This window comes from Bufo gargarizans, chromosome 10 (assembly GCF_014858855.1).
Source record: "Bufo gargarizans isolate SCDJY-AF-19 chromosome 10, ASM1485885v1, whole genome shotgun sequence".
Classification (NCBI taxonomy): Eukaryota; Metazoa; Chordata; class Amphibia; order Anura; family Bufonidae; genus Bufo; species Bufo gargarizans.
In genome coordinates, this window is record NC_058089.1 from 52382918 (window position 1) to 52407620 (window position 24703).

At 45.8% G+C, this 24703-nt stretch overlaps 1 protein-coding gene across 3 annotated transcripts in view; it reads right to left on the bottom strand.

Moving 5' to 3' along the window:
- The window catches only part of ELP4 (elongator acetyltransferase complex subunit 4), a 242131-nt gene that overhangs the window by 118062 nt on the left and 99366 nt on the right, over window positions 1-24703 (bottom strand). For all 3 annotated transcript variants that reach the window (XM_044270248.1, XM_044270250.1, XM_044270249.1), the window contains exon 7: window positions 20803-20994. In XM_044270248.1, the coding sequence (XP_044126183.1) occupies window positions 20803-20994 (192 nt within the window). The remainder of the gene's footprint in view (window positions 1-20802; window positions 20995-24703) is intronic.

The following is a 24703-nucleotide window of genomic DNA, read 5'->3' on the forward strand; positions in this document are numbered from 1 at the left end:
TTCAGCCGCGGCGTACGATTTGCCAGTGGAATGAAATATTCATTCTAAGTGTTATTTCTCGTGGCTAAGAGCTTCATTTTCCCATCACTGGTCTATGGCCGCCAGTGTTACAGCACTAATCTATTTTTATTTTCCTTTAATGCAATAACCTGGTAAATACAGTACCTGCAATGTAATGCTTCTGATGTAACCGTGACACTCACCTTAGGAAAACCTCTAAATGACACCTTAAAAGCTTTAAAAAAATCAACATCACACATCTATGCAGGTTAAAAAAGTTTAAAAAAATGTAAACGTTTTCACATTTTTATTTCATTTTTTTTTTTTGGGAGATTCCAAAATATTATATATTTATCATATATAAATATTTAAAAAAAAAATATTACCATATTTGTAATTATGATTGTTAGATTTTCTTGTGCATTTGCAAAAAATAAAAAAATCACCCCCACCCCAAACTGCCATCTTCATTATCCAGCTTCTAAACAGGGTCTCTACTCATCAGTTTACTGAACAGTTGTGTCCACTCCTGGACATGGAGTATTAATGCAGTGAATACAGTCCAGTAGCCAAACAATCCATATGTCTGAACAGATGACTCTGTCTACATACTGTGTTGGGACACGGAACCACAATCTCACCCCCCCCCCCCCTCTTAATAAAAAAAATAAAAAAACATCTAATTTATCCCAGTCTGTTTAATGTACAGTATGTATTATATTCAAAGGAACTACATGGATTGACAAAGAATATTTAAGTTCATACAGCAATAACATGATAAAATAAAGTTACCAAAAAATTATAAAAAAAAAAATCTTTACAAAATAAAGCTATGAAAAATATGAATCTGAATGCAAATCAGTTTATATATATGCAAAACAACTAAAAGTAGAACGAATAATAAGTATAAATGTTTTAGAACTAAAACTCTTCTTGCTAATAAGATTACTGGTAACTGTATCTACTAGGTCGAGTCAGTGTGGTAAGAACATGTCACTGTCCCGAAAAAAATCATTTCCGGAGCCCACAGTAAAAACACTGCTCCTTTAGATGTTTTCCGGCAAAGCTGTTAAGTATTACATATTGATATAGACCAAAATAATAAAGAATGCACTTATCTGAAAGAAATTATACATGCAATGTCACAGCTACAAACACAAAATCCTAAAGAGTTGCAAAGGTATGCCTTGATATCAGACATTGATAGATAAGATATGAGATGGATAGATAGATAGAATGGATAGATAGAGAGAAGGAAAAGATAGACAGACAGAAGGAATGATAGACGGATAGATAGATAGATATAGATTAGATAGGTAGATAGATATGAGACAGATAGATAGATACAGTTAGGCCTATATATATTTGGACACTGACACAAATTTTGCTTTTTATTAAGGTACTTTCACACTAGCGTTATTCTTTTCCGGCATAGAGTTCCGTCCTAGGGGCTCAATACCGGAAAAGAACTGATCAGTTTTATCCCCATGCATTCTGAATGGAGAGCAATCAGTTTAGGATGCATCAGGATGTCTTCAGTTCAGTCTTTTTGACTTCTCAGGAACACTTGCCGAAATGCCGGATCCGGGCATTTTTTGCCATTGGCATGCATGAATGGAGGATCCGGCATTGTGGTCTGCACATGCTCAGACCACACAAAATGTGAAAAAAATAAATGCCAGATCCGTTTTTCCGGATGACATCGGAGAGACTGATTCCGCATTTCAATGCATTTGTCATATGGATCAGGATCCTGACGGAACTGCCTGCTGGAATCTTCTGCCGCAAGTGTGAAAGTACCCTGACCCGTTTACTAAAACATATTCAAAGTTATAGTTATATAATGGACATGGTCATAAAGTCCAGACTTTTAGCTTTCATTTGAGGGTATCGAAATTAAAATTCAATGAAGGGTTTAGGAGTTCCTTTACACCCTGTTTTAAAGGGGCCAAAAGTAATTGGACAATTGACAGAAAGGTTGTTTCATGGTGCAGGCAATTCCTTAATTATTTCATTGTCAATTAAGCACATAAAAGGCCTGGAGTTGAAATGAGGTGTGTTGCTTGCATTTTGAAGATTTTGCTGAGAAGTAAACATGCGGTTAAAGGAGGTCTCCATGCAGGTGAAACAAGCCATCCTTCATATGCGAAAACAGAAAAAACCCATCCGAGAAATTGCTACACTATTAGGAGTGGCAAAATCTACAGTTTGGTACAGAAAGAAAGAAAGCACTGGTGACCTCAACAATGCAATAAGACCTGGACGCCCACAGAAGACAACAGTGGTGGATGGTGAAGAGAAGCCATCCACCTACCATGGTGAAGAGAAGCCCCTTCACGACAGCCAACCAAGTGAACAACGCTCTCCAGGATATAGGCGTATCAATATCCAAATCTACCATAAAGAGAAGACTGCATGAAAGGAAATACAGAGGGTTCACTGCACGGTGCGAGCCACTCATCAGCCTCAAGAATAAGAAGGCTAGATTAGACTTTGCTAAAAAAAAAAAAAACATCTTAAAAAACCAGCACATTTCTGGAAGAACATTCTTTGGACAGATGAAACCAAGATCAACCTCTACCAGAATGATGGAAAGAAAAAAGTATGGTCGAAGGCATGGTACAGCTCATGATCCAAGGATCCGGCGGAGGAGGTGTGATGCTTGGGCATGCTTGGCTGCCAGTGGCCCCGGGGCCCTAGTGTTTATTTATGATGGAACACAGGACAGAAGCAGCCGGATGAATTCTGGGGTTTTCATAGACAAACTGTGTGCTCAAATCCAGCCAAACTGATTGGTCGGCGTTTCATCATACAGATGGACAATGACCAAAATCATAAAGCCAAAGCAACCAGGAGTTTATTAAAGCAAAGAACTGGAATATTCTTGAATGGCCGAGTCCCCGGATCTGAACCCAGTAGAGCATTTCACTAAACTTCAGACAGAAAGGCCCACAAACAAACAGCAACTGAAAACCGCTGCAGTAAAGGCCCGGCCGAGCATTAAAAAAGAGGGAAACGCAGCGTCTGGTGATGTCCATGAGTTCAAGACTTCAGGCAGTCATTGCCAACAAAGGCTTTTTTCAACCAAGTATTAGAAATTAACATTTTATTTTCCATAATTTTATTTGTCCAATTACTTTTGAGCCCCTGAAATGAAGGGATTGAGTTTAAAAAATGCTTTAGTTCCTCACATTTCTATGCAATCATTTTGTTCAACCCACTGAAATAAAGCTGAAAGTCTGAACTTCACCTGCATCTGAAGTGTTTTGTTCAAAATCCATTGTGGTAATGTACAGAACAAAAATTAGAAAAATGTTGTCTCTGTCCAAATATATATGGACCTAACTGTAGACAGATAGATAGTAATTAACACAGGTGCATAACATTTAACCTTCTCCAATCTATCCAGTCCAAAAAAAGATAAGACACAACATAAAATCCAGTCAAAAAAAAGCTGCAGCCAAAAATGGATGGTGAAGGAGAAACAAGTTTCCTTACACTAAAACGTACTTGAATGTGTATTCACTTTAGTGATTTCTGAGGCACCCAGCCATTAATATTTTAAGAAATGAATATTTAAACATTTCAAATGGAATAATGAAAATAACACATTAAACTCAACCTCATTAGTCTCCCAAGGGAAAGATTGTGGTGAGGCTGATTCATCTGGAGTTTTCATTACTATATTAATTTCCCTAGGTATGTACTGCTGACTAATACCCTTGGTAGCAAGCCTGATGCACACGGTCTGTAGTGTGTACAACGTGGCGTGTACTTCACAGGGAGACCTCAATCCACAAGCAAATGAACTCACATAAAGAGGGCAGAAACATTCTCATAAAATGGTCATAAAGAAATATATAAAACAAAATATTAGATGAAAATGATACACTCAACACAAAGAAGTGACCATGACCATGCAAAGCTTCATCTAGATCTCCCCTTCACAAACAGGTTATTTTTATTCTTATTACTTTATTATTATTGGCTGCCATATTACAGATAAAGTGAAGCTATGGACCAATAAAGGATCCTAGAATCCTGTTACCATGCTCCTGTGGTCCTGCCCCCCTTCTCAGACATATTACCTGTAATCCTTGCCTATGCTGCTGTAATTACAGGGCTTCATTAATGATCAAATGTCCTCAACAGACACAAACAGCTTGAAATTCCCTGTTTAGGTAAGATATTTTATCTATCTAGCTCTCATATCTCTGTATCTATCCTTCTGCTCCTGCAGCTGACATCAGCAGGGAGGAAGGAAATGGCCCCATTGAAACTCACTGGGGATGGAAGAGGGGACTCAAGACTTCCACTTTAGTATCGGTGAAGGCTCCAGTGGTGGGGCCCCAGTAACAAATTATTTATCACCTATACAAACCTATCAGGACGACCACTCCTTTAGAAAGCATAAATCTTCTCCAGTTCATTGGGTTGTGCCATTGCCTCCCGTTGGGAAGCTGCACTTTGCAGTGGCTGATTCCAAACTGGAGAACCTTGACAAGACATCAAATGGACTGAAGGAGCATATGGGAAAGAGTTATCCTGGTTCAAGATGTACGGCCCTTATTTCTATGACTTATTGACTTTGCCCCATTGTGTTTTTGATGCGTTGATGAAGCAGAGGTATACACATCCTGGTAAAGCAGTGATGTATACAGCAGAGGAGCACTCATATGACATGTGATTTTGCAGAAACGTACCTCTGTGCTTACTATTTTTGACAGAGAAAAGGCCTGTCTGTATATAGCTTGGATAGACTCTTTTGGTCTCCTACATAGAGGGTGTAACTGCTGGGACGGAGACTGTGCAGATGGTCAAAGACTCCCTAAAATGTGACTCAACCATTAAAATAAGCACAGTGTATTAATGATTTTTGTAACTATTTTTACGCCCCAATAATGTAAAAAATATATATAATATTTTTGGATATAAAAATCAACTTTACGGTTCAATATGGCTGAATTGACCCTTGTTTCTTACATGAGCTGTCTCAGTTGGACGCTCCCTGTCCCATATATTCTATTAGTCATACTTTATTTTTTTTCTTTTGCCTAGGGCCTAACCTTCAGCTTTTTAAATGTTCTTCTGCTCAGCTGTTTCTACTATGGCGTTTGCATGCAGTAGTACGATTATCAGCATGATGGGCTGTAATTCATAAAACTGTGGCCTTTAAATGATAGCTAGCACTTAATGTTATCTTTATTACTTTTTATGATATGCATTAGACTTGATTTTGTTTGAAGCACAGCTTGTCAACCTGCTAATTCTAACCATGGACTACTAAGCAAATAAAAGCCTTATTCAAAGCGATCAAAAAGGAAAACTACCCCTTACATCCCCATCCTCCCATGTCCATTCTCGAAGAAAACTCTGCTGGGTCAGAAACCAAAAAACTCTAACCTGTTAACCGCAGATGATGTGAAGAAACAGGTGGAAGACTACTTAACCAGGCAGTTCACATCATTGGGCAGTCCTAACAAGTTTTATTGTTAACTCAAAAATATTCATGCTCGAACACCTTCATGTTAATCAGGAACAGCTCTCACGTGTAAAGTCCTACCAAACAAGTAGGATGCAACGCAGCTGATCAGCTGTTTGAAGACCCTGCCGAGCTCTGGTGATTGCAGCCTCCTCATAGTATACCAAGCACAGCGCTCTACAATGTATAGTCCCTGTGCTTGGTATTGCAGGTCCATTTACTTGGGACCGAGTTGCGAATATGTCATGTGATCAAAGAACAAGACATGACTGGTCTAGGATGAGGCCTGGCACTCCATGCCTCTTCAAATAGCTGATCGTTGGGGCCAAGTGTCACCCCCCCTTCCCCGATAAGATATTGATGACCTCATCCTGAGGTTAGGCCATCAATATCAAACTTCCAGGAAACCTGTAGGTGTAACGCCAATGCCCGAGTTGCTCCTAGAGGCTCATTTCCATATATTAAAACTTCACTGTTCTCAGCAATGCCGGCACATATGAACATGGAATCAACATAGATGCCTTCAGCTGCCAAGCGCACATGCAACAGGTCAGCCAGTGTCATAGGTACAAATCTGCTGACAGATGACCTTTAAGTTATTAAGTCACTCTGAGCCTGCTGCCACTGATTGTTTTTAAACTGGAAACCCCTCAGAATGAAGCCTCCATAGAACATAAGAAAAGAGAAGAATGGCCTGACTAAGTCCATATTCTTGTGGTAAACACAAAAAGACCAGCTCACCGCAATATGCCTCCGTTGCACAGACCCCAGTCAGGCCAAACGTTCACGTGCTGGTGTTCCCTTTCTTCCGGTTATGCCCACATACTTCACTGAACTCCCAAGGAAGCCTACCACGCTTTCAGAATATCCATAAAATACAAAAAAATGGTGGACACCATCAGAGCCGGCTCCAGGTTCATGTGGGCCCTTGGGCGCTAAATCCCAGTGGGCCCCCTTGAGGCATTTTTGGACATTTACATATGCCTCTGTGGCTCCCACACGGTATTATGACCACCAGTGGCCCCTATACAGTATAATGACCACTAGTGGCCCTTCACACAGTATAATGACCCCCAGTGGCCCCACACACAGTATAATGACCCAAGAGTGGCCCTCCATTCAGAATAATACCCCCAGTGACCCCTCATTCAGAATAATGACCCCCAATGGCCCCTACACTGGGGGTTATACTGTATGGAGAGGGCACTGGGGGTCATTATACTGTATGGTGGTCACTAGGGCTGCAACGATTAATCGATTATATTCGATAACTGGATTCGTTGTCGACGAATCCAGTTATCGAATAATCGCCGATTCGTTGCTATGCGGGCGGGCGGTCGCTGCATCTTTATTTTACCTTTTTACAATGACGCTCCTGTAACAGCCAGGCAGAGCGGACGGCGGCGTAACGTCACTCACGTGACACGCCTGCTCCGCCTCCTTCATTCATGAGGTGGGCGGAGCAGGCGTGTCACGTGAGTGAGTGACGTTACGCCGCCGTCCGCTCTGCCTGGCTGTTACAGGAGCGTCATTGTAAAAAGGTAAAATAAAGATGCAGACGTGATTAGTCCGACTTATAAGCATCGGGGCCGGGGCTGTTATGGGGAGGGGGGAGGATCTGTCTATGGCACTGCTATGGGGAGGGGGGTCTGTGTATAGCACTGCTATGGGGAGGGGGGAGGATCTGTCTATGGCACTGCTATGGGGAGGGGGGTCTGTGTATAGCACTGCTATGGGGAGGAGGGGGGGTCTGTGTATGGCACTGCTATGGGAAGGGGGATCTGTGCACTGTTATGAGGAAACGGATCTGTGCACTGTTATGCCCATAACAGTGCACATATCCCCCTCTCCATAACTGCGCCGCCCACAGATCCCCCTCTCCATAACTGCGCCGCCCACAGATCCCCCTCTCCATAACTGCGCCGTCCACAGATCCCCCTCTCCATAACTACGCCGTCCACAGATCCCCCTCTCCATAACTGCGCCGCCCACAGATCCCCCTCTCCATAACTGTGCCGCCCACAGATCCCCCTCTCCATAACTGCGCCGTCCACAGATCCCCCTCTCCATAACTGCGCCGTCCACAGATCCCCCTCTCCATAACTGCCCCGCCCACAGATCCCCCTCTCCATAACTGCGCCGCCCACAGATCCCCCTCTCCATAACTGCGCCGCCCACAGATCCCCCTCTCCATAACTGCGCCGTCCACAGATCCCCCTCTCCATAACTGCGCCGTCCACAGATCCCCCTCTCCATAACTGCGCCGTCCACAGATCCCCCTCTCCATAACTGCGCCGTCCACAGATCCCCCTCTCCATAACTGCGCCACCCACAGATCCCCCTCTCCATAACTGCGCCGCCCACAGATCCCCCTCTCCATAACTGCGCCACCCACAGATCCCCCTCTCCATAACTGCGCCGCCCACAGATCCCCCTCTCCATAACTGCGCCGCCCACAGATCCCCCCTCTCCATAACTGCGCCGTCCACAGATCCCCCTCTCCATAACTGCGCCGTCCACAGATCCCCCTCTCCATAACTGCGCCACCCACAGATCCCCCTCTCCATAACTGCGCCACCCACAGATCCCCCTCTCCATAACTGCGCCACCCACAGATCCCCCTCTCCATAACTACGCCACCCACAGATCCCCCTCTCCATAACTACGCCATCCACAGATCCCCCTCTCCATAACTGCGCCGTCCACAGATCCCCCATAATAGTGTCGTCCACAGATCCCCCATAATAGTGTCGTCCACAGATCCCCCATAATAGTGTCGTCCACAGATCCCCCATAATAGTGTCGTCCACAATTTGTTTTAATATGGCCTTTGAACATATTTTTTCAAGTAAGATCATATAAACCTCTCTGTTTTGTAATTTTGTCGTTTTTGCCGATTAATCGTAGAAATTAATCGGCAACTAATCGATTATTCAAATAATCGTTAGCTGCAGCCCTAGTGGTCACTATATTGAATGAGGGCTCTGGTGGTCATCATACTGAATGGAGGGTCATTGGGGATCATTATACTAAATGGGAGGCACTGGGGGTCATTATACTGTGTAAGGGGCCCTCACAGTGTAATGAATCCCCCCCAGTGGCCTCCTCACATACCTATCATTGCTGGAGCGCAGAGGAGCCGGCGGTCCTGTCATTCACTAACCGCAGCTCCCTGCTCTCTTTCTCTCCTCAGACCCGCTGCAACAGTGAGACACACGTCATGACGTCACTGCTGGGCCGGGCCGAGAGAAGGAGCTGTGCAGTGATGTAGCAAAATTTTAGCACCCCCCCCCCCCCCCAGTGGGTTCACATCACGTTTTTTGAATCGGTTTGATGTATACAAATGTGCAGCACTCCACGTTTTTCTATCCTGCAGAGTCCAGTAAAAAAATGCATGCGTTTACGTATATGTTTTTTTTTTTTACAATGGAACTGTATGGTGAACGGACGCCACTGTACAGCATTAGTCTGAGGCATCTGTTAACGCATACATTTTTGGTATACATTAAATGGATGGCACAAATGGGATGTGAACCCAGCCCTAGCGTCAGAATAAGCACCAGTACACAGCGGAGCAGCGTGGCGGAGAGGGGAAGAGGGGAGGCCGCCATGTACTGACAGAGCGCTACCTGGTCCTGGTGGTCAGGGGTGAGGACTGTGTTTCCCAAGAATCATTTATCTACTGGGAAATACAGGGCACAGTACAATACACTAGAATCTATTTACTATAAAGATATTAGCCCTACCCCCGAATGATAATACAATTAGGTGATCATTTATTATATAGAAATACTGTACATCTATATTAGGCGTATTTCTGACACCCTTTTGTGGTGTAAAGGTACTTAGCACCGCAATATGCATCTTTTTCCCACTCATGCCAGGTCTAAAAAAGGTGGCGTGGGGCGTGGGCAGGGAAAGAGATACAGTTATGGCCATACAGTTATTGGATACCACCGCCATACAGTGACCGGATAAAAGAGTATAAGAGGGCACAGTACAGGGAATGACTAGGGGCACTGCACAGGGTGTGGTAAGAGGGCACAATGCAGGGTATAAGGGGGCACAGTGCGGGGTGAGGGGCGCAGTACGGGGTGGGTGGCACAGTACAGGGGCCCGGGGCCCTGGATGGACAGGAGGGGTGAACACAGCAAGTAGGTGGAAAGGGCTCTGAGGGGGATTTATACAAGAAGTAGTGGCAGGAGGTCTGCGCAGGGCAGCAATAAGAGATAGGAGGGTGGAACAGGAGCTCTGGATACATGAGGGAGGAAAGGAGACAGAAGGGGATCCATGAGGATGAGATAGGACAGGATATGGGAGGCAAACTGCTTAATGAAGCAGTAAAACAACTAAATAGAATGAAACAACATCCAGCAGCAGATCGAAGAGTTCCCCCCCCGCCCCCCCCTGATGTCCCACTGAGAAGAGACAGTCACAGTGCAGACTCACTGACAAACTCTGCGTGTCTGAAGCCGATAAGGTAACCTGCTGCTCTGCTGAACGGAGTGAAGAGGGGGCATGTCTGAAGCTCTGCAGCAGCCAGCCTCATGTGACTCAGAGGGCCCACCAAAGGGGTACTGCGTAAGTGAAATGACAGCAATGAGTGCTTCCATCTGTATTGATGGAAGTGCTCATAGCAGCTTAGTGGGCCCCGGCATTTGCCCGGGTTTACCGGGTGCTAACTCCGGCCCTGGACACCATGTTGTGTCCTGGGGAAAGTCAAGAGAAAACCATCTCCTAACATACTAGAAACCATATAATTTTGAAAGCCCGAAGCCCGTAATAGTTAGGATAGCCAAAGTTGTAGAAAGGATATTGTGGCTTTCAGTTCCATGGAGAGCTTACATCTGGGTAACTTGCAGTCCAAGATGGTCTGTGTAAATGGTTAACATTAGGAAAGTAATTACTGACAATCAAAATCTAACATGGCTATCATGAGAAATATGGCCCAGAGAACAAGCATGACCTCTTCGTTACAACACCTTCAAAAGTGTATTTCACACTATACCAAAACACTCATTCCAGCTGGTTTTACAACATATCAGCGTCAGTAAAGGCTATGGGTTAATATAAGTTTAAAGTCAAGTCTGCGACTCTTCAGTCGGCTGCTGTCGCTCAGATGTGACAGGTTGCTGAAGCCGTTTTTAGACTTCAGTCATAAAAGTAAAAGAAACAATTCAAAAGAGAGATAAAGGACAAGAGTTCCTAACGCCTAAATAACATACATGCCATCGGGACATCTGTGGTGCCAACAAATTTGGATGCTACAAGGGCCAATTGGCTGTCATGTAGTGTTATAAATAAAATCTGACTTTTTGACAACTTTACAGAAGAAGAAAACTCAAGACTGTGTAGTTTTGCGCACAGTCTTCCTAATTTTGAGGGTTCATCCCCAAGTAGATGTCCACCTTCTTCAAGCTGGGAGCTATAAATGGCTATTTGGTTGTCATGCAGCATTGTAAAAAAAAAAAAAATGTCTAATCAGACTTTTTGACAATTTAACACAAGAAGAAAACTCAAAACGTTGTATTTTTAGAGCACGGTCTTCCTAAATTTGATGGTTCATCTCAAAATAGTTGTCCACCTTCATCAAGCTGATGCTCACAATCCACCTATCAGTAATGTCAAGTTTAAGGACATTGTAGTATTAAAGGGGTTTTCGGAGACTTAAATACTGATGGCCTATCCTCTGGTATCCGGGTGTCAAACCACAGCCAATCAGTTGTTTGAGAAGGCAGTGGGGCTCACAGCAGCGCCGCAGCCTTCTTGCAGCTTTACCCAGGCCAAGTTCATCAGTCACAGAAGTGAATGGGGCTGAGCTGCGATACCAAGCACAGCCGCTATACAATGTACGGTGCTGTGCTTGGTGAGCACGGAGAAGACTGTGGTGCTCACACGAGCGCCGCTGCCTTCTCAAACAGCTGATAGGTCGGGGTCCCGGGTGTTGGACCCCTACAATCACTATTTAAATCTCGGAAAACCCTTTCAATATACCATACCCTACATGTCCTGTTGACTCTTATCTAGTCCACTCTACTAGATAAAATGTATCTGTATGGAGCCACCTGTTGTTTGTTAATTTACTTCTCTGTCCACCTTGCTAAGGTGGATGCACATGCTCAGTAGGCTTATCTCACAGGACAACCAAAGAGGCTTTTAAGGATGGTCCAGCAGTTTAGTAAAGGGGGTACGCTCCCATGCCTTATTGCCACTGGCAGGGTTTTCACGTTGGGCTTTGCGGGCAAGACGGTATTATCCCTTGCTTACAGGTCAGATTACTAGCAGGCCTTCACACATACACATGTATCATGGGATTATATATGTGTTGAAGGTCCCACTAGAACCTTCCAGATTCCAAAAGAGGTGGAAAAATTGCACAGAATGATGGACACTATAGCAAAAACCCAACGGAACCCATCGCACTCAATGGGGTTTCTGTTCTGTGACGGATCCTGCACTGCCATCATTTTCCCATTTTTTTTGTTCTTATAGAGGAAAAGCAACATGGAAATGCGAGCGCAGATGTGAACATAGCCTTAAGCCTTATGTATGGAACTCCGACTTGTCTCCGTCAATATGCTATGACTTTTACTGTTTACCGCACACATGTACATAGTTGATGAATAATGCATACATTTCTTTAAAATGCACGTGCCCAAATACACCCACATCTCCATGCTCATGGATATATCTGTGTAGGTTTCTAGCGAGAGCAGCTGTGTACGTGTGCACTGCAGATCTAACAGCCCAGTTCCGAAAGTAGGTTGTCTAAGCCCTCAGGCAAAACGAGAGACAAGCAAGATGTGCAAAGCAACGTGATGTTGGCCCCTTCCAGGAAGCGAAGGGGTTAAGCAAAGTGAGCATCTGCTGTTATTCCAACCTAGAGGTCCGTGGAGTGGAGTGCCGGAGCCTGAGACCACATGTTCGCCTGTCCTCCCCATCCTGCCATCTTCCCCAATTATCTATTAACATCCAGGGCTCTACACATGCTCTCAGAGGTTCTCTAACAGGCTTCTAGGAAAGCAGAACAAGCACACAGCAGGGCTCTGGGAACACGGTAATGCAGGCTATACAGAGACCACCGCTCCTCTGGCTTCCTAATGGCATCTTACTCACTAGCAATGCTCTTCCGGAGGTTAATAAAAAATTTAACCAGTCTTCTTCTCCGTGTAGGGTGCAGAAATCCACTCTCCATTAGAGAAGAGACGGGGAGTGACACCTTAACTATCCCGAATTGTTCCAACGGTTAACCAAAAGACAAATGGAAAATAAATGATTGGCTGGACAGAAAAGTATACGGGGGCTACAGATTGTATATTCTAGCCGTACCCGTTATCTGCAGGATGCAAAAATAAAAAAACGCAACATAAATGTATTAAAATAAATGTGTGAAGATACAGTCCATAAATATGAACACAGAGCTTATATACCGAGTACAGTACCGAATGTTAGACCCCATGTTAAACCCCATTTTTCATCTAAATAATGCACCTAGGCTAGGCAGTCTAGCAAAAAACTAAAAAAAAACATTTACAAGGAGTAAGGGAAAGGATTTAAAGGAGTTGTCCCATGAAAAATGTTTAGCATTTTTCAAAGCATCCCCTGGCTCTGAATAGTTTTGTAATTGGATGTAATTAAAAATGTAGTATGGTCTCTGAGTTATTGTATAAAATGTATCTGTATGTCGCCACCTGCTGTTTGTTCTTTTCTTTATTTCTCTGTCCACCTTTGTCGAGGTGGATGCACACGCTCAGTTCCATCTCTCAACTGCCACCAGCTGTATGCTGTGAGAAAGCTGCAGCAGAGAGGACACACTGCCTGAGCTGTGACAGGGAGAGATCTGCAGCAGAGAGGACACACTGCCTGAGCTGTGACAGGGAGAGAGCTGCAGGAGAGAGGACACACTGCGTGAGCTGTGACAGGGAGAGAGCTGCAGCAGAGAGGACACACTGCCTGAGCTGTGATAGGGAGAGAGCTGCAGCAGAGAGGACACACTGCCTGAGCTGTGACAGGGAGAGAGCTGCAGCAGAGAGGACACACTGCCTGAGCTGTGACAGGGAGAGAGCTGCAGCACAGAGGACACACTGCCTGAGCTGTGACAGGGAGAGAGTTGCAGCAGAGAGGACACACTGCCTGAGCTGTGATAGGGAGAGAGCTGCAGCAGAGAGGACACACTGCCTGAGCTGTGACAGGGAGAGAGCTGCAGCAGAGAGGACACACTGCCTGAGCTGTGACAGGGAGAGAGCTGCAGCACAGAGGACACACTGCCTGAGCTGTGACAGGGAGAGAGCTGCAGCAGAGAGGACACACTGCCTGAGCTGTGACAGGGAGAGAGCTGCAGCAGAGAGGACACACTGCCTGAGCTGTGACAGGGAGAGAGCTGCAGCAGAGAGGACACACTGCCTGAGCTGTGACAGGGAGAGAGCTGCAGCAGAAAGGCCAGACCCTCTAAGAAAGGACACACCACTTGAGCAGAACAATTGGAGTAATGAATGGGGAGATCTCTGGATCCATGTGAGGTACAGGGCTGGTTCTACAAGTGAAACTCGAAAAATTTGAATATCGTGCAAAGTTCATTTATTTCAGTAATGCAACTTAAAAGGTGAAACTAACACATGAGACTCATTACAGGCAAAGCGAGATATTTTAAGCCTTTATTTGTTAGAATTTGGATGATTATGGCTTACAGGTTATGAAACCCCAAAGTCTCCATTTTGAGGTCCCCTTTGCTCAGGGGGTATGGAGTAATTAGCTGACTAGAGTGACACTGAGCCGAGAATATTGAACCTTTTCACAATATTCTAAGTTTAAGCTGCATTACTGAAATAAATGGACTTTTGCTCAATATTCTAATTTGTCGAGTTTCACCTGTAGTTAGAAAGAGATTTCCTGTACTATATGTCTGTTTTAAATGTTTTACATTGATTTGGGGATAACTCCTTTAACATGGCTTCTGTGCGATAAAAAAACCTTGGTTTAAGATTTTTTGAAAACAGGTTGTCAGCTTTGTACGACCCCTTTTTGTTAGAACAACCCTTAGATGATAAGGCGATTATATGATGTCCCGATACTAGGATCAAAGAGATCAGTTGTGATCTGTGGAGGACTTTGGCAACAAGTGTTCAATATCGTTGCAGTGCCCCCACAGGGAAAACAAAGAATTACATCCTTATCTTCAGTCCATACTCTTTCCGGAACAGAAAGGGTGATTGCCTCTGTCTCTCATATAGAAAACAATTAGAGATGTCTCTATCTCCGCAGCGGGCAACATAGCTGCAAGTTTCTGTGGTTTTAAACAGCAGACACACAGGGCTACTGTATTTGATGGGCGTTAATGCCAATCACAGACATTTAACCTCTCAGACGCCGTGGTCAGTTGTGACCATAGCATCTGAGGCAGCTTTCCCTGGGAGCGCTGGGCAACTGGGCCCTAATGGTTCCCCTGCGCAGTGTTTGGGGGAGCAGTTATCGGGGGATCTGTTCGTTCCCCTGTGGTAGCCTCGGTCCCTCTGAAGCATATGAGGCTACCACAGAGATAGTTCCTATCATACTGAATATTCCATAGGCTGCAATGATAATTCACTGCAGTCTATGGGACAAGTGATCTAACAAGAGTTCACGTTCCTTAAAAAAATCCATAAATAAATAAATATATATATATATATATATATATATATATATATATGTATATTTAAAGCACTCACATTTTCCCCTAAAAAATGAAGATCATAGGTATCGCTGCGTCCCAAATCCAAAATGGTATCACTGGAAACTACAGATCACAGCGCAAAAAAGTTATGGTCAGAATATGACAATGCAAAGCAGTCCCTTTGGGGTAAATGAAGAGGTGTCTGCGCAGGCACGGTACCCTCTCTATTCACTTTTATTGGAGCTTCGAAAATACCAGTGCAAGCATGCTTAGCCAGTGGTGAATGGAGAGCGCACTGCACATGCACAGCCCCTTTTCCGTTCACTGCAATGGGACTGCTGGAAATAGCGGAGCCATAGCAGTGAACGGAGGGTGGAGGCGCTTGCGTGCTGCGGTCTCCTTCACTTCGGGGGTCAGTTATGAAGATAGGAGTGAGAGGTGGGGCCTATCAATGTCTGAGATGGGAATATCCCTTTAAAGGCGTTATTCAGCAAATAATAATGATGACCTATCCTCAGAATAGGTAATCATTTTGAGATCAGCGGGGGTCCGAGTCTCGGCACCCCGCCGATCAGCTGTTTCAGGAGGGAGCCGCAGCGCTGCCCTAAACTCTGGGGAGCGCAGCCAACTACTGGCAGCTCTCCAAGCACAGTGACGGACATTGTCTAGTGGCTGTGCTTGGTATTGCAGCTCAGTCCCATTCACTTCTATTAGGCTGAGCTGCAACCAAGCCATGTGACCGACGTACAGTGACATCACATGGCCTTGGAAGAGGCCACGGGGCTCATGGAGCATCCGACCTCTTCTAACAGCTGATTGGCGAGGGTCTCTGGTGTCAGACTCCCACTGATCTGATACTGATGACCTATACTGAGGATAGGTCATCAATATTAATTAAGGGATAACCCCTTTAATGCAAACCCTTCCAGGAAGGACAACAGAAGAACGGCAAAACTGTAACTACATGGGGAATAAAAGTATTTACTACAAGAGACATGACAGGTTCGTTTTTAATATTCTATTTCATATAATTTAATAATAATCATAATAATAGTAATCATAATAATAATAATAATAATATGTACATTATAGGGCTGAAACGATTACTCGATTGAATCGAGCAATTCGGCACAAAAAAATCCTTGATGCAAATTTTTTATTTTTAAGATTTGTTTGTGTCACGTGACCACGGAGCGGGAGTAAAGCACTTGCTAATACTCCCGCTCCGTGGTCTCCAGCTGGCCCACAATACTCACCTTTCCAGCAGGGGGCCTCTGGACACTCCACAGCACATCCTTGGTCCCGCGCTGCACTGACCTCCTGACGTACGCACGCCGTGACCTGACGCTGTGTGGCGTTAGACACAGAGCAGCGCGGAGCGGTGGAGTGTCGGCTGCGCCCCTGCTGGAAAGGTAAGTTGGTGAGACTAAGGACGCTGGGCCCTCCGGATGTCAGGAGTAGCAGGGGGGGGAGATGATTTCACAAGGGGGAGAGCTGCTTGCACAAGGGGGGGGGGGGGGGGGAGCTGCTGGCAGAAGGGGGGGAGATCTGCTGGCACAAGGGGGGAGATCTGCTGGAACAAGGGGGGAAAGCTGCTGGCACAAGGGGGGAGAGCTGCTGGCACAAGGGGGGAGAGCTTCTGGCACAAGGGGGAGAGCTTCTGGCACAAGGGGGGAGAGCTGCTGGCACAAGGGGGGAGAGCTGCTGGCACAAGGGGGAAGAGCTTATAGCTGTGGGGTGGGGGAGAGCTTATAGCTGTGGGGTGGGGGGAGCTGATGGCTCTGGGGTGGAGGGGAGCTGATGGCTCTGGGGTGGGGAGAGCTGATGGCTCTGGGGTGGGGGGAGCTGATGGCTCTGGGGTGGGGGGAGCTGATGGCTCTGGGGTGGGGGGAGCTGATGGCTCTGGGGTGGGGGGAGCTGATGGCTCTGGGGTGGGGGGAGCTGATGGCTCTGGGGTGGGGGGAGCTGATGGCTCTGGGGTGGGGGGAGCTGATGGCTCGGGTGGGGGGAGCTGATGGCTCTGGGGTGGGGGGGAGCTGATGGCTCTGGGGTGGGGTGGGGAGCGGATGGCTTTAGGGTGGGGGGGAGCTGATGGCTCTGGGGTGGAGGGGAGCTGATGGCTCTGGGGTGTGGGAGAGCTGATGGCACTGGGGTGGGGGAGAGCTTATAGCTGTGGGGTGGGGGGGAGCTGATGGCTCTGGGGTGGGGGGGGGGTGATGGCTCTGGGGTGGAGGGGAGCTGATGGCTCTGGGGTGGGGAGAGCTGATGGCTCTGGGGTGGGGAGAGCTGATGGCACTGGGGTGGGGAGAGCTGATGGCACTGGGGTGGGGAGAGCTGATGGCACTGGGGTGGGGAGAGCTGATGGCTCTGGGGTGGGGAGAGCTGATGGCTCTGGGGTGGGGAGAGCTGAAGGCACTGGGGTGGGGGGAGCTGATGGCTCTGGGGTGGAGGAGAGCTGATGGCTCTGGGGTGTGGGAGAGCTGATGGCACTGGGGTGGGGGAGAGCTGATGGCACTGGGGGATAGTGGAGGCGATAGCACTGGGGGGAACTGAAGCACTTGGGCTGATCACACAGGGGGGAACGAAGGGTGTTGGGGACTGATGGCAGGGGGTCTGATGAGTTTTTATAAAGGAATACAGTCTATTATTCATTTTTTCTTATTAGAATATTTAATTAATCGTAAACAATAATCGATAGAATACTCGATTTCTAAAATAATCGTTTACTGCAGCCCTAGTACATTATAATAGTAACAATAATAACAATGACAATGGTGATTTTCAGTAAACACGTTCACATCTTGTAGAATAAGATGGGAAGAAAACAGAGCTTAAATGTAACCAGGAGAAAACAGTGATTGGTGTATTTGATGGTGGAAACAGATCTAAATGTTAGCACACACTCCAGCGTAATTGACAGCCATAGCTATGAAAAGCACTCTCAGGCAGCAGGGTTATCTAGGTCAGGGCTAAAACGCTTGCGTTGTACAGGATCGGAGGTAAAGAGAACGCGCTTTCAGCCTTTTCTCTCTCTCAAATCCCAGACAAATAAACCAGATTTTCATTCCATCAAACACAATACAACATCTCGGTATGTCAAACACACGACGGCGTGGGCAGACGTATCAAGTGGACATGCAGACAGACATGGTTTAGACAGACATCGATAGAACAAAGAGCGCCCATTGTCAAACATCACAAAGACACCGACGTGAATATTAAAGGCATCTCTTGGATGTAAGCTCCTTAAAGGGGTTGTCTCATCTCAGACAATGGAGGCATATCACTAGGATCCCCACCTGTATCGGGAACTGAGCCCCGCAAAATGATGGCTGGCCACCCCCAAGCGCTCTCCCCATAGAAGTGAGTGGGAGCGCAGCGCGCATGACCGGTCACCGCTCCCATTCATTTCTATGGGCCCGACGGAAATAGCCAAGCTAGGTCTCGGCTATTTTCAGCGGCCCCATAGAAAATGAATGGAGGGCGGCTGCGCACCACTTTCGGGGCTCTGTTCTCGATGTAGGAGCTGGTCCCATATAAGACAATAGGGGCATATCCTAGTGATATGCCCCCATTGTCTGAGATGAGACAACCCCTTCAAAGGGGCACTGAACCTGAACAGTGACACTCAGGAGTAAGACGCTATATATGTGTTTGTGGGAGGCAGGCATGTCCATGCATTTCATGGACAGCCCATTGAAGTCAATGGATATTATGCAATACTTCATTGTGCCTGTGGTGGCGCTGCAGGGTAAATTAACACTTTTAGCTAAGTTTGCACAAAGATTACAGCTGATAGATGGGGGGAACCATTTTTTTTCTAGACATACCTTGTGAAATTGTCTAAATTGGGCAACCGCAAGTATTTGGTCTACATACCTAGAAGCAGAGCCTCTGTATTAATTTATAGTTGAGTTGAAGTAGCTGCCGGTCATTAGATTGTCTAAGACTTTGATATTAATTGGCCATATCAATATCTGATCTGTGGGGTGGTCTGACTCCCGGCACCCCCACCAATCAGCTGCCTGAAGCGGTTGCGACGCACGGAGCACTGCGGCCTCCTCACATCCTACCAAGCACAGCGCCATACACTGGGTAGTGGCTGTGCTTGGTATTGCAGCCCAAGTCTATTCACTTGAATGGGACTGAGCTGCGCCTAGGCCACGCCACCGGCCTAGATAAAAGACCTGTGGCTTCTTCAAACAGCTAGCTGGTGGAACCCCCAGAGACCAGATATTGATGACCTATCCTGAGGACAGGACATCAATATCTAAATGCAGGACAACACCTTTAAAGAGGTTATCCCACAAACAGTAATTATCACCTATTTACATGGTAGGTAATAAATGTAGGATCGCCGTGGGTCTGACTGCTGGGAACAGGGGTCCCTGAGTTCTCCATTTAAAGGGAGTGTTTGAGTGAAGGTTGGTCCACCATTTATATTCACTTTGATGGGGCTTATGCAGCCAGCATTCCCACAGAAGTGAATGGACCGGTGGAGTGACATGTCCACTACTATTCCATTCAAACAGGGGGATTCTAGGACCCCCATTCTTGAGCTAACTTAGGTTTCCAGCGATCCTAAATTTATCACCTATTCTGTGGATGGGTGGTGAATGCTTTTAGTGGGATAACACCTTTAGAGGGACGGACTGGAAACTTAAAGTGTAACTGTCATTCTTTTTGTATTTGTGTAATGTGTAGGGGCAGTGATACTGACCATTTTTGTAATATACTTTAATTACCAAAAACATACATTTCTATTAGAAAAATAGCTGTAAAGTGGCCCATAAACAGAAGACAGAGGAGCGTTGCTAGGGCTCAAAATGGGCCACTTTAGAGCTATTTTTCTAATAGAAATGTGCGATTTCAGTAATTAAAGTATATTATAAAAATGGTCATTATCACTGCCCCTACACATTACAAAAATAAAAAAAAGAATGACAGTTACACTTTAAAAGTGGCCCTGAAAAAATAAAAGTGGCCCCACACTATAGGCGGGTTCAAAATGACTACAGGCGGGTCAACACAAGTAGGCAGGGATAACAGAAGTAGGAGTGGCAGAAATACCATGATGCCGCATTTGCGGAATCAAATACCACAGCGCAGCACATAATACTGCCGCCTTCACCACAGTATTCAACTGTATTCATCATCATCCTGAGGACGGCGATACAGTTGAATTCAGAAGGGCCACTGGCCAGGTACATAAAAACCTGGTGCTCCTAGCATTAACGCTGAAAGCATCAGATTGTTATGTACCCAGCTGGCAACCGTGAGCAAGGCTCTGACGGCCCTCTGGGCATCATCCCACTGGCAAATGTCCCTGTAGGGTCTATGGCCAGTCTGCTCCTGCCCCTTTAAGAAACACTGGTCCTGACCTCAATTTCAGGGTCTGTTCTCTACAGGCGATCAGCATGGTTTTCAAAAGCATGATACTTCCAAGCAAAATCTAAAATTTTAGTTAGGTGCGAACTCCAACAAATTTATGTAAATGGTGCACGCTGTATGATACAACTGCTGCAACACATGGCACACCGTGCATGCGCAACCTCATGGCGGTGGCCTATGTTATGCTGCTGGGATTGGTGGCAGATTTTGTTTTTCAGAAAACAGTTCTTAGACTTTCTGTGGAATCCAGCCCCACATGTAAAAAACATGGCTGCCTCACCTGGATGAGATGTGTAGGTACTGTGATGACGCACACTGACAGCGAGGACCGCAAGAGACCTCGGAGGGCATACAAAAAACAAGTCAAGCTGTGGAGATTGTGAGGCTGCTCCTGAGTACAGATATCGTCGCCCCACAGCACCGACGCCAGAGACTGAATTCCGATCCGCAGAATGTTCTTCTGTCCTTTCTGCTGTAAGAAAAGAAAAATGGATTATTAGCTACAAATCCTCAAGTTTCTGAACTGACACATCCTGTAACTGAGTTCACAGCTAGGCTGTCAGCAGGCAGAGAAGGGGGGAAGCAGCTCGGCATCAATGGCACTGCCCATTTCAATCTGCAGTACCAGAAGACTTTTACAAAAAAAAAAAAAATGTTAAAAATGGGTAAGGGGTACAGAAATTTGTCATTTCTCAAGCTTGAAGTGCATCTGACAGCAGTTCTGACGATCCCAAACTGCTTTAGTCAAAGCTGTAGCATCCAATCAGGAGACAACTAGAGCTGTTACTCAGAGAAGAGGGGAGGGGCTATGATGCAGATCTAAACAGAGAGCACTCAGTTAAACTCCACCTTCAGAACAGAACATGGCAGGATAAAACTTTCTATTCTCACTACTCCTGATAATAAATGCTCCACAAAAGGTTTGTTTTTTTCTGCTCTGTACAGTCCCTACCTAGTGCTGTCAGAACGCACAGGCGCTATCCAATGGATGGCGCCGTGCTTCAAAGATGAGAGGGGGGCAATGGCGGTAATCAGAGCCCCTTGGCTTCCGATTGGCGGAGGGTGCTGGGAGTTGGACCCCTGCCGATCTCATATTGCTGACCTATCCTGTATTACTGGTACATGATCCCCACACTCAATGTCACTACCTTTCTGTTCTGCTCTACACTGGGGAAAGGAATGCACTCGCTGAGCGTCGCCTGAAGATGACCTCCTAATTAGAAAAAAAAATAAAAGGTGAAAAGTTTGAGCTTATTAAAAAGTCTGAGTTTTAGCTGACAGGTGTGTGACTACCCCCGTCTGCTATGTAATATGAAGGACAGGCGCTGATCGGTATCGCACATTTCACTATGGCTGCTGGTGTCACATAGCCAAGAAATGTGTTACAGGCCCTGCAGTAATAGGGGGGGAGAATGCTGCCTCCCAATCACCCAGAGGTGACAACTTCAGCTAATCCATTGCCCCGAACAAGAAGATATTAAGGGCTTGTGTGCAGCGTGTACTCAGACTGCAGGAACTCACAATACTTCTCTGGGTTAAAGGGGTTGGCGAGAAGAACATGCAACAAGTCCTAATGCTAAGACACAACTCGCGTCTCCAACCATCCCTTCTAATTAAGAGCGAGAAATATTTCCGAGGGCGAGTGCGGGGGTTAAAGGTCTGGATCTGCAGCTTCAATTCACTATTTGGCTTAAAGGTAGTTTGACCTATGAAGACACGAGATGTCAAACGTGTTGCTGTTTTAGAAGACACAAAAGAGTTTAGTTTCTCAATTGTTTCAATTTGTTTTAACATTTATTTTTAGGGGTGACTTCACACCCGGCAAATTTTTAGTTTTTTTGCAGAAATTTCCAAGACTGAAATGGAGTTGTTTTGGCAGGAAGAGCGTGGATATCTGCAAGCCTCGTTCAGATGAAAGGAATGGATTTTCAGGCACAGAAATTTCTGCGGCCATCAGGAGGGCCATTAAAACCTGGCCTGCTCATATCTACATAAATACATGCCCTTGAAGGGTTTCTCTGAGTCTTTATTATTGATGACTAGAGATGAGCGAACTTCTGTTTTAAGTTCGGCGTCTAAAGTTCGGGTTTGGATTAGCGGAGAATCCCGATCTGGAACCGGATATGGATTCCGACTTCCGTTGTGGTCCGTGGTAGCGGAATCAATAATGGCCGATTATTGATTCCGCTACCACGGACCACAACGGAAGTCGGAATCCATATCCGGTTCCAGATCGGGATTCTCCGCTAATCCAAACCCGAACTTTAGACGCCGAACTTAAAACAGAAGTTCGCTCATCTCTATTGATGACCTATCCTCGGTGGGGGTCTGACTCTCGGCGCCTCCGCTGATCAGCTGTCTGAAGAGACTGCGGTGCTCCAGTGAGCGACGCAGCCGCCTCGCAGCTCACCAAGCACAGCGCCGTCCACTGGATAGTGGCTGTTCTTGGTATTGTGACATCACCGACGCAGGAAGAGGCTGCAGCACTCACCGAATGCCACAGTCTCTTCGAACAGCTGAACTGCGGGGGTGCCAAGAGTCGGACCCTCACCGATCTGATACTGGTGACCTATCCTGAGGAGAGGCCATCAATATCTGAAACTTGGGAGTACTCCTTTAAACTAGTAATAGCAAGGGCATGTTCAGACTGCAGAATTTTCCCATGGATTTCAGTGAATGTGCAGCTTCCACGTCCACGTGAAATCCGCAAGCAAGTTGTCCCCCCACAGAATTGACATTAACTGGAAATCTGCAGGTAGTTCACATGCTTGCGGATTCTTCTGTTGTATATTTGAAATTCCCCCCTTTCTGGAAATAGTTGGGGGGTATCCGAGATGGAACCCTGTGGATATGCCATGAATATCTGTCTAAGGGTCCATTCACACGTCCGCAAAATGGGTCTGGAATGGGTGCGGACCCATTCATTCTCAATGGGGCAGGAACCGATGCGGAGAGCACACTATGTGCACTCCACATCTGCATATCCGGAGCGCGCGGCCGATCTTCTGGTCCGCAGCTCAGGAAAAAAATAGAACATGTCCTAGTCTTGTCCGCAATTGCGGACACTAATAGACAGTTCTATGGGGGTGACGGCCGGGTGTATTGCGGATCCGCAATACACTACGGACGTGTGAATGGACCCTAAGGGGGTGTTCACATATCATCTTTTTTATGAAACCTTTTGTACATTTAACGGATGGAAGTGTAATGTCTTTCCATCCTTCCCTCACTTAAAAAAAAAAAAAAAAGGAGCACGTTTCTATACTTTTTTTTTTTGCAGGACAGAAAAGTGTGGTAAAAAAAACCCATATAGAAATGTGAACAGTGACAAATAGAGTCAAAAGTGTGCACTTTTGAATTGCGTTTTCCCAATTATAGTCTATGGGTAAGTCGAGCAATACGTATCTAATGTATTTACACGTATACGCCTGACGTAAAACAAAAACGAGATGTGAACAGTCCCTTAGATGGAAATACCGCTTGATTGCAGTAATGCTATATATATATATCACTCTAAAACAAATAAATAATAAACTAACAAATAAACAAACAAATAAATAAATAAAAATACAATTCTGAACGGCCGTTAAATTTATATTATTTATTATTAAAGCGCCGTTCATTCCATAGCGCTGTACATATGATAAGCGGTGCACATACATAATACAGACAAAGTGCACTAAGCATGAACAAGACGTGTTACAAACTGGTACAGAAGGAGAGAGGGCCCTGCCCGTGAGGGCTTACAATCTACAAGGTATGGGAGAAGGACACAGTAGGAGGTCGTCCATGATATCTCCTTAAGTGGGTTACAAAACCTAACGCAGTGCAAATGACAAAATTTGATTTGGCCGAGTCGAATTCAACGGCAAAAGTCAAAGCACAAAACTGAGTTAAGAACGAAAAACAACAAAAAAAAAAAAAAGGCAAACAGCAGAAAGCAAATCACGAGTCCACGAGAGGGAAAAGGCAAAGCGAGGGACTCTCAGGAGTCGCACCGTGCACCTGAGGCTCATTAAAGGACCTTTAAAAAAAAAAAAAAAAGACTGGAGTAGTACATTGAGGAAGGACTCACATGTCCCTGCTGTGGTTTAAAAAAAATAAATGAAATAAATAAATTACCAAAAAAAAAGGGGCTGCAGATGGAAAACCATGCCCTGGGAGAGAAGGAGAAGCCAGAG